Genomic DNA, 12923 nt, shown 5'->3' on the forward strand with positions numbered 1-12923 from the left:
CCACATCATTTCGTTAGTGGATTCACAATTGGTGTGTGAAACACAGTCACAGTGCTTGAAGGTCACAGATTGCCACGGATTTTCTAGTTTAGGAGCACCATTCAAGGACTTTCACTGGATACATGCTTACTGTTTTTTGAAAAATACTTATTTTATTTTTTATCTTTCTTTTTATATTATTTTGGGACTTCTTAGCCCTATGGGATTATGGATTAATGTGTTAGGAGGTCTCATGGATTGTTTCACCTATTTCTTCACATAAGGCTATATGCAAAAAAATAAAAAACTTTTTCACTGAAGGTGATTTTGCACAGCTATGCATATTGCTTAGGTACCACGCACATTTTTTTAGTAGGGATTTTAGGATATAGGTGTTTATTTCTATTACTCACAGTTATTTCACTGGTTTGCGCTACTGGTTTGCGCTGTGCTATTTGTTTATTTATATGCACTGTATACAGCCAAGTCCAGGAAGCAGCCAGATCACCCACAAATGTATGGAATGTGCGATAAGAGTGTCCCTTGGCACTTCTAAATTATAGTCACAAGTGATATCAGCATCTCATCTTTCAAAGCCTATTTCTGTATGTGGAAACTCTCTTCACCTATGCTCAGCTTACACATAGAGGAATTAATGCTAGTGCCACTCTGGACAACAGAATGTGAAAAAAGCTGTTAAAACTACAATGATAGCAGAGAATATTTGACATTAGGATGAGAGACTGAGCAAGCTTTATGCAAGCTGCTTACTGCTATCTGCAAATGACAACTCTTGTGGAACATCAGAAGTCAAGCCTAGTATGCATTATTGAATCCTTGAGGCATTTGCAGACTTAACGGAGGAGTCGTCATTGTGCACAAGGGGATAACTGCCATTGGATAATCTTTTGAAACAATATATTATATATACTAACTTTTTCATCTGCAAAAGAAATAAAGCTGCAAACTTTAAATTAGAAGGTGCTGATATTGCTTGTGACTATAGGTCCATATATATTTGGACAAAGGCACAATTTTAGTTTTTTTCAGGTATTTACCAAAACATATTTAAGGTATAGTTATATATGGGGATATGGGCTGAAAGTGCACATCTCGGGTTTTATTTGAGGGTATATACAGCCAAATCAGAGGAAGATTTTAAGAAATTACAGCACTTAAGGCCCCTTTCACACAGGCGGACCATTCAGATCACCCCATACATGTCTATGGGGCATCGGATGTCAGCGGAGAAATGTCCGCTGACATTTGATCTGATCCGTCAAATCTGGACGGATGGAAACCCTATTTTCCATCCGTCCAGAGGATTGGATCGGATGAGAACGGACAGACGGTCTGTTCCCATCCGATTCCCCCATAGAGATGCATGGGGACCTGACAGCTGTCTCCCCACACACAGCGTGGAGAACAGCTGTCATCCTCCTGCTCAGCAGGGGGATCGGCGCATCGATCCCCCGCTGAGATACACGGAGTCCGTTTGACGGACTCCTAGTGTGAAAGAGCCCTAAGAATAGCCAAAAGTAATTGGACAATTGAATCAAAAGCTGTTTCATGGCCAGGTGTGTGCTACTCATTCGTTATTTCTTCATCTATTAAGCAAGTAAAAGGTCTGGAGTTGGTTTTAAAGTGGTATTTGCATTTGGAATCTATTGCTGTGAACCTACACAGGTTTCAAAGGAGTTTTCCATGCAAGTAAAACAGGCCATTGTAAGGCTTCAAAAACAAAACAAATCCATGAGAGAGATAGCAGCAACATTAGAAGTGACCAAATCAACAGTTTGGTACATTCTGAGGAAAGAAGAACGCACTGGTGAGCTCAGCAACATAAAAAGGTCTGGACAACCACGGAAGACAACAGTGGTGGATGATTGCAGGATCCTCTCTATGGTAAAGAAAAACCCATTCACAACATCCAGACAAGTGGAGGACACTCTCCAGGAGGTGGGCGTATCATTGTCAAAGTCTACAATCAAAGTCTACACCTGTTCACCAACAGGTGCAAATCACAATTATAAGCCTGAAGAATAGAAAAGCCAGATTAGACTTTACCAAAAAACATCTAAAAAATCCAGACCGGTTCTGGAAAAGCATTCTTTGGATGGATGAAACTAAGATTAATCTGTACCAGAATGACGGGAAGCAAAAAGTGTGAGTGTGAGTGTGAAGGTGTATGCACTTATTGAAAACGAGGCCTGGGCATAGCTCTGGGCTCCCTTTAGGAGACAGGTAGTACTCCCTTCTGGGGACAAGTTTAGACTCCTGTTAGAAGAGGCGATCCATTCGAGAGACAGAACTCCATGCTGGAAGAGAAATTCCTTACCTACAGGACTGAGAGGGTCGAGACGACTAAGCGAGTCCAGGAGGCTGGAAAAGCTGGGACAACTTGGTGAGTCCAGGGAACTGCAGGAATCTAGAGGTCTTGAAGGAATGAGAAATCCTGGGGTGTGAGTAGATCCCCTATTGAAAGGCCAGGGAGTGGGCCCATGCAACAGGGTGCTGTAACTACAGGCTGAGTGAGCGGAAGAACCCAGAGAGCCGGGTAAGACAGTCTGTGGGACCAGTAAAAAGAGCAGCAGCGCTGCTGAAAAGGGAGACAGGTGGCATTATTTTTGTAAAACGTGATTGATGGTGGAAACCCCTGCATTGGCAAGATGAACTTTCGTGTTTAAAAAAGTTGGCTGACACGCCCTAAAAAAAAAAGTTTGGACTAGCAGGATTTTACTAAACATGCTACTACCACTGAGCTAATAATATATATATATCTATATATACACATTATGATATTTACTCTATTTTGTAAGTGAAGAATACATTAGAGAGCATTCACTGTCCCTGTAAATCATAAAAATGTTAAACCTATGCATGACATATGTTGGTGACTGCATCAAACTCCTGTACACGTGGGAAACAGATATAGGAAGGAGCCATGGTTTGGGGGATGACTAAAGACAGATTCTACATGCTGTACACTTCATCCTCAGAGCATATTTAGACTCTGGGCTGCACAACGTCCTTGGTTGCAGCAACACTGTTGGCTGCACAGTGGCAATGGTTGCTATGACACATAACTGGGTCCCATTCAGCTGCCGGATGGGAGATTCAAACCATTATTGGGCAGGCTGAATGTACCAAGTTGATCAATTGAATAACTTGGGTACAACCAGCCTGCTGGATTCTCTTGTGATTATCGTTAATGGCTGCTATAGCCCCTAGCAATAATCAATGTCTTCTCCCGGCGGGGACAGTTTCCCCTGCCCGCACCAGGAGAAGACAATGGGCTGGCAGCCGGGATTCTCTGTGGTTGCAGGAAATACATTTGCTCCTTGTATGGCTGGCCTAAGGAAACTCTGTGAAACAGGAGCCTAAAGCTCCAGCTGCTGGTTCAAAAAGAGAGATTTTTTTTTCATATTTTTAATTAAATAAATACAAAAAATGATATACAAAACCACCAAATTCCCTTTAAAAAAGTGCTATGCATGTAAACCTCACAGTAAAATGCGCTATTATCTTCTACCATTCATTCCTACAGAAAAAAATAAGGCCGGGCCAATTTTAATTTGAGATGCGATGCAGCATAGTTGTCTTAACAGTGTGTATAGGCACCACTCCAGTTTTGATTGTTCCTGTGTTTACATGCAATTAAAAAACCTTGGTTACCTGCAGACAGAAACACAGACCTGACCGGGCCATTTAAACTGGAAGGCTCGAGTCCCCAGCTACGTTCTGTTTTTTTTTTTTTTTTGTATTGGTATAGTGTGTGCCTGGTATACTCCCTTTAATAAATCACTGCAAAATACGCGGTTGCTATATAAAAAAAATATAATGTTGAAGAATATGTTGATGAAGATACTGGAAGATACTAGGGCCCCCTCCTTCATCTATTCATTGGCCCACTTGGGGCCTGTCTGGTCTCTGGGAGGTTCATTTAATGGCTTTCCTTTGAACTCCCCCACTTTATGCCCCACTTATTGGCACTCCCCCAGTCCTATCCAGGTTTTTGTTTGGGCCAGGGGGGTTTGCTCCTTCTCCCTTAGTGTGCTCAAGGGGAGAGAAGAAATGGGTGGGTGAGAATGCTGATGTCAGTGGAACATGTGCTTTCACTCGATATGTCTCCCTGTTTACCTCCCTGACGGGTATCCCAATCAGAGAACAAGAGAGCTGAGCGGAGCTGCGTGATGACGCCAAGTGGCTCGCTGAATCCGTATAACGTATGCAAATGATGAAGGTGTCATGATGCCTGCAGGGACGTGGCCTATTGCAGTTATTGCAATGGTTTATGTTTGCTATGGGAGTGATTATTGTGTAAGGGGTTGTGGCAAGCCCTCCCTACCCCCTTTAAAAGGAAACCATGACTTCTTTGTGCATTGGTCCATCATTTTCCCATATGGGCTCACATATATTATTCATTGGCTTTCTAATAGCTTGTTAAGGCTATGAGGTACTAGTGCATATGAGTTTTTTTTATTTTTCTCCATAGCTGGCCTGGTGGTCTTGACCGCCATGTCTGCCCTCTTGTTTAAAGCCAATTATATAGCCTTTACTATTACATATATTATCCATATGGGAGATTATTAATATATTATCCAAGATATAAAGGACATTTTCTTTCTCCCCCTTCCTTCCTTCCCTGTGCTCTACAAAAAAAAAAAACCTTACATTGATCACTTCTGGATTTTCCCCCTTAATGACCAGGACATATTTTGCGATTCGGCACTGCAATACTTTAATGGACAATTGTGCGGTTGTACCCAAATATATATGATGTCCTTTTTTCCCACAAATAAAGCTTTCTTTTGGTGGTATTTGATCCCCTGTGCGATTTTAATTTTTTGCGCTATAAACAAAGAAAAAAAAAAAACAATATTTTTCACATTCTGCTATATAACATTCCCCAAAAAAAATATTTAAAATCAAATTTTTTTTAACATTTTAGGCCAATTTGTTTTCTGCTACCTATTTTTGGTAAAAAAAAAAGAAAATTGCAATAAGCGTATTTTAAATGGTTTGCCCAATAGTTATTGCGTCTACTAACTACGGGAAAAATTTTATTTTTTATTTTTTTTTTTTTTTTACTAATGGCGGCGATCTGCATTTTTTTTGTGGGACTGCGACATGTGGCGGACAGATCAGACCCCTGACTGACATTTTTGACACTTTTGGGGGACCAGTGGCATTACTACAGTAATCAGTGCTAAAATTATGCACTGTTACTGTAATAATGACACTAGCAGGGAAGGGATTAACAGTGTGGGTGATCAAGGGGTTAAATGTGTACCTAGGGGCGTGTTTCTAACTGTGGGGGGGCGTGGCTTGTGGAATGACCATAGAGACCTGTGATCCCATACTGAAGGATCACAGGGGCTATGTGATCATTCCAGGGAGAAGAACGGTCAGCTGTGTTTACAACAGCTGCCCGTCCTCTCTCAGCAGGGAACGATCGCGGGTGTCAGGCGGCAATCGGAGCCGCCTGACGCGTGCATGGGCTTCCCCGCTGACGAGCTAGCTGCAGGCGCGCGACCGACGTAGCCCTACGTCGATTTGCCTGGGAGAGCCACCCTGGCGCAGTAAATACACGTCGTGTTGGTCGGAAACAGGTGAAATTTATGTAGATGCTTGGTATTCAATATATTGATATATTACTTTTATTTTATATTATGCAGACCCTCTCTGCAATTATGTTCCTGAGATTCTAGTGGGCAGGTGGAGGCCTAAGTGCCCTGCTCAGGTGTGCTCATAGACCCTTCAGCCCGAATTGTTCTTCCATATATCCTTGGCTGATAAGTAGTTTGAAATCATCAATAATACGTGGGTGCCTTATGTGAATACATATACAGTATACTTTACAGGACGCCAACGATGGGTTCTGAATGGCAGTTATATTGCACCTTGAAGGGGGATGATTTGCAGTCATTGTTGAGTTATCACTTATACATGGTAAGGGGTTTTTAGGGTAGTCTGGTTGATAAAAGAGTGCTCTCTGGATTGCTAAGTCCTTATTAGAGACCCCGAATTTCATTTAGATTTAGAGTTTTGGGTGGGAAGAACCTCCAAATTTTGATTACAGGGACTTTGGACCTGAAGGGGTTAACCTGGGTGCATCAAAGTCCTGAAAAGTAACAGAAAACAGTTGGCACCAGGGTGTGCGTGAGAGAGAGAGAAGGACGCACTTGAGTGAGCAGAGTGAACTAAGCTTGGAATCGAGCCATAGTTGCTGATCTGTGTAAACCCCCTCTTTGGGACCCCGGAAGCAGACGGGAAGCCTCCAAACGCCTGTATGGGACCGGTATAGTGATGGTGAGTTGTTACCTTGTTTTTCGATTGAACCAGGGTTATGGGCTATTTTGTGTTTGTTTAACAAGCAGCTGGTGGTGATCCAGAGCTCCCATATGATAATACATATAGTAAAACAATTTCAAAGACAATCTAACAATGCTTTTGTATGCAATTTGTCTGATGAACGGTATATATGTGTTCTTTTATATGCAGAACCTCACTTCAAGGTTTACTTCTCAAAACGTCTTGGGATCTACCCACTTGGTACTGGCTTTTGGTGTATATAAAATCATTCTGTGATAATATGTGGGTAATAGTGGAGAGTTTGATGACAATGCATTGTAACTCGTCAGCCTTATTGTTTTTCTACCTTTTTAATGAAGTTGTATTTTTGTAAAACCATCTGAGTTTAATTGTTAACATGTCTTTAGGTCATAATAATGCCTAAAAAGTCCCATGTTTTCTTGATTAATATGGTTAAATACTCATGGGGATGTTGGCTTTATAAATGTACCAAACCAATCCAAACACATCTTCTAAAAGAAATAGCCCTGTTTGTATTTAACAGAAATCGTATCTTACCTCTCGCACAAGGCAGTTGTGAGAATTCAAGTCCCGATGGATTATATTCATAGAATGGAGGTAGGTCTAAAAAGCAAAAACATTTTATCTTTAAGAGGAGACAAATGGCACAAGTGGGTCCTGTAAAATAGGGATTACGTATGAAAAGTTATGAGTAACTACCAAATTCACAGGAAGGATTCTTATGAAATACATACTAAAAACTCACCATTCCAGCAGCTATATCTCTGGCAAAGCTGACCCTTTGGTTCCAGGGATACTGAGCATCCTGAAGATATATATTTAAATAGAAGTGTTAACACGTTATTGCTAACAAATAATCAATGTTTATGTGAACTTATATCAGTTGAATGTCAATGATATACATTTAATGTCAAATAATGAAAACTGACACAACAATATATGTTATTGGCTAAGCTCCCATGTATTTCTGTTTATGACCCTGATTTAGTGGATTTTCCTTATCTTTCTGTTATTGCAACACTTGTCAAAAAGAAGGAGTACGGTTGTCACCTATCCTGACAATAAGCGAAGATACATCTCAGCTGGGACACAGGCAGAAGTAAAATCCTGCTAGAAGCTCTACCCCTCTCCACTCTAGCAAAGAACAAACTTTAGGCCAATTGGCATGATCTATAAATAAATGGTTGATGTGTGTTTTTGTCCTTGACATATTAACCCCCGGTCTATTAAGAGTGTCTCAGGTGGTGGAGGCAGGCATTCGGGTCGCCACTGTTGTGATTTGTTGTCACAGAATTCACATGATTGGAAAGCTCCCCATCACAAGTATGCACTGGGAGCTTTCGGGTCCCTGCTGGTGACTGTGCTGGGAGTGCGCTCTCAGCACAGAAAACTTTTGCATAAAGACGAATATATGCAGCATCTCATGTTAAATCCCACCTGCCAAGAGGCTGCATATATGCGTTATGGCAGAAAGAGGTTAATTATAGTCCATAGTGTACATTTCTCTATTAATTTGTGTTCTTCAAGCAATAAATGAAAGTATAAAAACAATGCACAATGCCCACCATGCCCTTTATCACTTTTCGCAGGGTGCCTCCAGGGATGTACTCTGTGATGAAGTTCAATCTCTTGTCCTTGTAAAGAACTCCGATAAACTTGAGCACATTTGGGTGTTCCAGGCAGCGCATTACCTTCACCTGTCATACAAATAAAATTTACAAACACAGTTACCTAGATACCAATTTATGTGACTCGTGGCAGGGTCCGATAGTGGTTTTCACTCTGTGCATCAAAAATGATCATTCCATGAATATATTTACAATCGTTACATCATCTACTTCACTAGAATACATTAGGATGATTTACCATAGAGCAGAGAAAGTTCACTTAGAAAAGTGAATAAAGTTTAATCATTAAATCCTGTAAAGGCAATTCATGTTTTTTTCCCCTACACATAATTAGTATTATCAGTGGACATAGTTTAAATTTTTCATTAAGCTATGTGAACATTCACTTACCTAAGTAAACTCATAATTTAGTAAATCAACATAATAAAATCATAAATACCCCTTCCTAGGCAAAGGAATACTCCACAACACCAACCATTCGAGAGTGGTTTACTGAATTGAACCCTATTATGCAAATAGAAGAGTTGCTAGCCTTTGCCAATGATAATTTCACCAAATTTTAAGACGTGTGGTTTTCATGCATTGATTTTACTGATTCTCCTGAGATCTTGCCTTTTCTTGGAAACCAGGTCGCCATTATCAATAGCCAAGAACAGCTGGTTGGACCCTTCTGTTGTATGCTTTACCCTCTCCTCTCTTGTCTTTTCTGTACCCCTCCTCCTCTGTCTCTCTATCTTGTCTCTCCTCTAGATCCCTTCTATCTTTATTTTAAAATCAGAAAAGGTGGCTTAATGCAAAATGTTACCCTACACCTCAGCAAAGATTCCCCTCAAATGGTATGACATTTCATGCCTAATTAGCCAAGAGCCCATGTAGACATAAGACCTATGACTTGACAAGCTGAATCCTACCCCTGTAGGTCCCAAATGGACGGCTGTTCAAGGGGACTCTTGAACCGGTCAGTAATTAATATATATATTGTATCTTTTGATCATTTTATTATACTCTAATGTTCTTTGGCTTGCCATTCTGTGAGAAGATTGTTACTGCTAATCTTTATAAAGCTATTGCTGTAATTTTATGTCTATGAGATTGTGTAAATGCCACATCTTTCCAATTAAACATATTTAACAGGAAAAAAAAATCATAAATACCCCAAATTTCTCAAAGACATGTACTCTAAGGATGCTGAGGTCAAGGTCTGGAAACATATTTTAGGTGCTGCTTTTAAAGCTGAATTTCAAGATATGCCAATTGTGTCCTAATACAAGAGAAATGTTTATTCTTACCTGAAACCAAGTGTGTTTTGTGTATTTCTTATACATTTGTGCGGTAATCCAACGTGAAAGTGTTCCTTTGTGCAGGAGCTTACTCTATTAGGATAAGCCGCTGCTGCTCCTTGTGCAGAGTGACTGGTCTTGTTTATGACCCTCCACTGCCTATAGTTTTCTGCAGGCAGCCTACAGCAGGAGGATCTGCTCAGTTGCCCCGACAGCTCCTCTCTCTGCACAAAATATATACATCACAGTCACTGCTTCTTTACAGGATAATAACTGGGTTTGCAAAGGCATTTTGTGTACATAAAGCAGATTTATTTTCTTCATGGCTATGAAGTAATATATTTAAATGTAAGCTTTTATTCCTGGATTTAGCTTTAAGAACTGGATAGTAAAAGGCAGGCTTGCGAAAAAACAATGATCATGCTCTTTTCTCTGGTAATTCAGGAAGAAAATCGCTGGTGTATATCTGTGGCATTTTAGATATTTGAGAACTACTGTTGCTGATTCTTTTACAGTGAACTTGTGCTTTCCCCATGCAAACTCTGCCTCTTCTCAACTGTACATACTTCCCTCTGCATTCAGCAGTCTCCAGCAGCTGACTCCAGCCCCCCTATAGTCCTCCAAACCCTTCACTTTCTGCTTCCCAGCTCCTGCAGCTTCTTCCCGGCAGCAGCACAAGGTAAGGGGGTTGTACTGTGATGTAAGTAAGGGTGGCGGACTCTTAGAGCTGGTTCAAACTACCACTATCAGAAAGTCGCCCCATGACTTGAAGAGACTTGTTTAGAGACTTGGAAGAGACTTGGAAGAGACTTGTGCACTACTTTGAAGAGACAGGCGACTGTCTGTGGGGAATGCCTGGCTAATCTCTTTCTTCTTCCTGGAAAGTCTGATAACAAGTCGTGTCAATTAAGATAAGGAGGCAACTCCCATTGAAGTATATGGGACAGTCAGATCACAGGTCGCCTCAAAGTAGTACAGGACCCTTTTCTGAAGTCGGAGCAACTTCAGTAGTGCCAATTAAGACGGCACTGATTGATTAACATTGCTTTTGTTATGTCAAGCTACCTGGGGCAACACAAGTTGCCTCACAAGTCGCGCTAGTGTGAATGGGCTCTAAACTTCTGATGGCAGGGGGCTCTTGACAGCTGATGTAAGGGTGGGTGTGGTGCTCTGGACATCTTGTTTTACAGATACAACCACCCCTTTGAGGGCAATCATAATGCTAATGCTGCACCTAATGAAATTGAGTTTTACACCCCTGTCTAAGAACATGGACTTCAAGGCAATACGGTTAAAGTCAGCGACCGAGAAGCAGGATGGCACTACTTGGGACAGTAGATATTGATGGTCTGACAGGGCCCACAGTGTGCCTGCTATCAGTCTTACCAGGTCAGTATAACCCATCCAAAGCAATAATCACAAACCAGGCGCTCCTGAGATGCCTGTAGGGTGGAGGGATAGATGTAAGCCTGTGAGGCTCCCCAGCGGTTGTCCTGCTGTTAGCCAACTAATGGCTCAGTAAAGAGATTCGCACCCAGGGCAGCCATAGGAAAAAATCCAGTCCAGAAGGCAAAGCAATAATCACAAATCTGGCGCTCCTGGGGTGCCTTTAGGGTGGAGGGATAGAAGTAAGACTGTGAGGCTCCCCAGTGGTTTTTCTGCTGCAAGCCAACAAGCATAGGAAGGGTGCTGATATGGACAAAAGTACATGAGGAAGGCAGCGCATGAACCACACCGGGATGCAATGGATAAGGAAGTCAGGTGAACATCCAGTATAGAAAGGGTTAACAGTTTATTGGTATTGATAACCAAAAAACAAAGTACATAAAATGCTTACACCCCCCTGGGCAGGAGTGGACAAGGGCACCTGGCAGCAAGCAACACAAGTGCGAGGAGGTCAGTCTCCCAGGACTGCTGAGCAGTGTGTGCACAAAGCCGGAAACCAGCCGGCGCGAGGATGAAAGGACTCCGCTGTAGTTCCGTAGCGGTGACATCAGCCGGACAGGCGCCACTTGCGGGGAAATACCAGGAACCAGGGTGGAACACAAGCTATATGGTTGCCATGACTACATGTTTCGCGCTGTGTGCTTTATCAAGTTGACTTGATAAACCGGTGTGGTTCATGCGCTGCCTTCCTCATGTACTTTTGTCAGTATAACCCATCCACTTAGGTCAATCAGAGGCAATGAGGATCACTGGAATGCTCTTGATCACTATCCAACAGAGAAGTCAGGAAATAATTTTTAAAGGAAAGACATCCATAGATCAAGGTGTACTGATCCCACAGAGCCACAAGAGCATCCACTGCTTCTAACAGTGGATCCCTGAAGTGGGACCCAACCTGTCCAGTTTGTTGCTGAACCTGGAGGATAGGATGTCCTTATTGGGCATCTCCAATCTATGACACACTTCTGACAAGGTCCCCAGGTATTCCCCCCTATAGCTAGCTCAAAGATGGGAAAAAAGGATATTCCTGACTGCAGAGTTGGTTTCCTGACTCCAAGCCTGGGGCAGCCTCATCCTTGGTGTCAACCAAATTTGTGGGAGTAAAATAAGTCCCAGTGTTGGTTTCAGTGTCAGCAATAACTCCCATTAAATGTCAGGACTAGCAATAATCCCAAACAAGTGTCAGGGTCAGCAATATTAACCCCCAGCAAGAGTAAGGGCTAGCAATAACCCCCACAAGTGTCAAAACAAGCAAAAACTCCCAGCACAATAATACATTCCAGCACAGTAATATCAGTTATTTCAGGTATAACATGCTGAGTGGTTACATGGAGAAGCTATGGATTCAAAAATATGCACATTTGGAGTGGGGGGAATTTTTTGGGGACACTACAAGTTTTTACTGATATCACAGATCTACTTCTAAAACGTAACTGGGGTGCCTCCAAGAATAAGGAAAATAGGAAAAAGAAAGACAGAGGCAGCAGGAGAAGTATAGTATAGTGGTTTAACAGATGGTTGAATTAAATGTAAGAAGAGAAGGTAAAAATGCAAAGGTCTACTCACATCTGTGAGGTTGCTGAGCTCCATAATGGGGTATTTGTCACGGAACCATGAACCAGACGTACAACAACAGATGAGTGAAAATAAGAAAGCTTTATTGAAAAACAAGCTATAAAGCAAAAGTCCAAACGGATGGCGAAACCGATGCAGAGTCTTTGTGAAGCCAGGGGTCAGGAACCAGGAGGGTAGTCAGACGAAGCCGGGATCAGGAACCAGCAGGGTAGTCAGACGAAGCCAGGATCAGGAACCAGCAGGGTAGTCAGACGAAGCCAGAATCAGGAACCAGCAGGGTAGTCAGACGAAGCCAGGAACAGGAACCAGAAGGGTAGTCAGACGAAGCCAGGAACAGGAACCAGAAGCAGCAGCAGTCTTAGAAGCATGTGAACACAGGAGGACCAAGCAGGGAACTGAAGCCACAGACCTCCTATATATATGAGCTAGGCATCCAGCTCCTCCCAGTGGGAAGGAGGAGCCGCAGGGTGGGAGGCTACAAGAAACCCAGAAACCAAGATGGCCGCCAGCACATGTCAAACGAAGGAGAACAGCAAGAAGGTAAGACCATGACAGTACCTCCCCCTCAAGGGCCCCTCCTCCGCGGAGTAAAGAACGGTTTCTGAGGGAAACGTGCGTGGAAGGCTCGGAGCAAGGCAGGAGCATGGACATCTGCGGAGGGAACCCAGGAACGCTCCTC

At 42.4% G+C, this 12923-nt stretch overlaps 1 protein-coding gene across 2 annotated transcripts in view; it reads right to left on the reverse strand.

The window, feature by feature from the left end:
* LIMK1 (LIM domain kinase 1) overlaps positions 1 to 12923 on the reverse strand; it is a 290955-nt gene that overhangs the window by 20709 nt on the left and 257323 nt on the right. For both annotated transcript variants that reach the window (XM_082246022.1, XM_082246023.1), the window contains 3 exons: positions 7881 to 8012; positions 7061 to 7120; positions 6853 to 6918 (listed from right to left, as the gene is read on the reverse strand). In XM_082246022.1, the coding sequence (XP_082102148.1) occupies positions 6853 to 6918; positions 7061 to 7120; positions 7881 to 8012 (258 nt within the window). The remainder of the gene's footprint in view (positions 1 to 6852; positions 6919 to 7060; positions 7121 to 7880; positions 8013 to 12923) is intronic.

This window comes from Pelophylax lessonae, assembly GCF_965119305.1.
Source record: "Pelophylax lessonae genome assembly, chromosome: 2".
NCBI classification, from domain to species: Eukaryota; Metazoa; Chordata; class Amphibia; order Anura; family Ranidae; genus Pelophylax; species Pelophylax lessonae.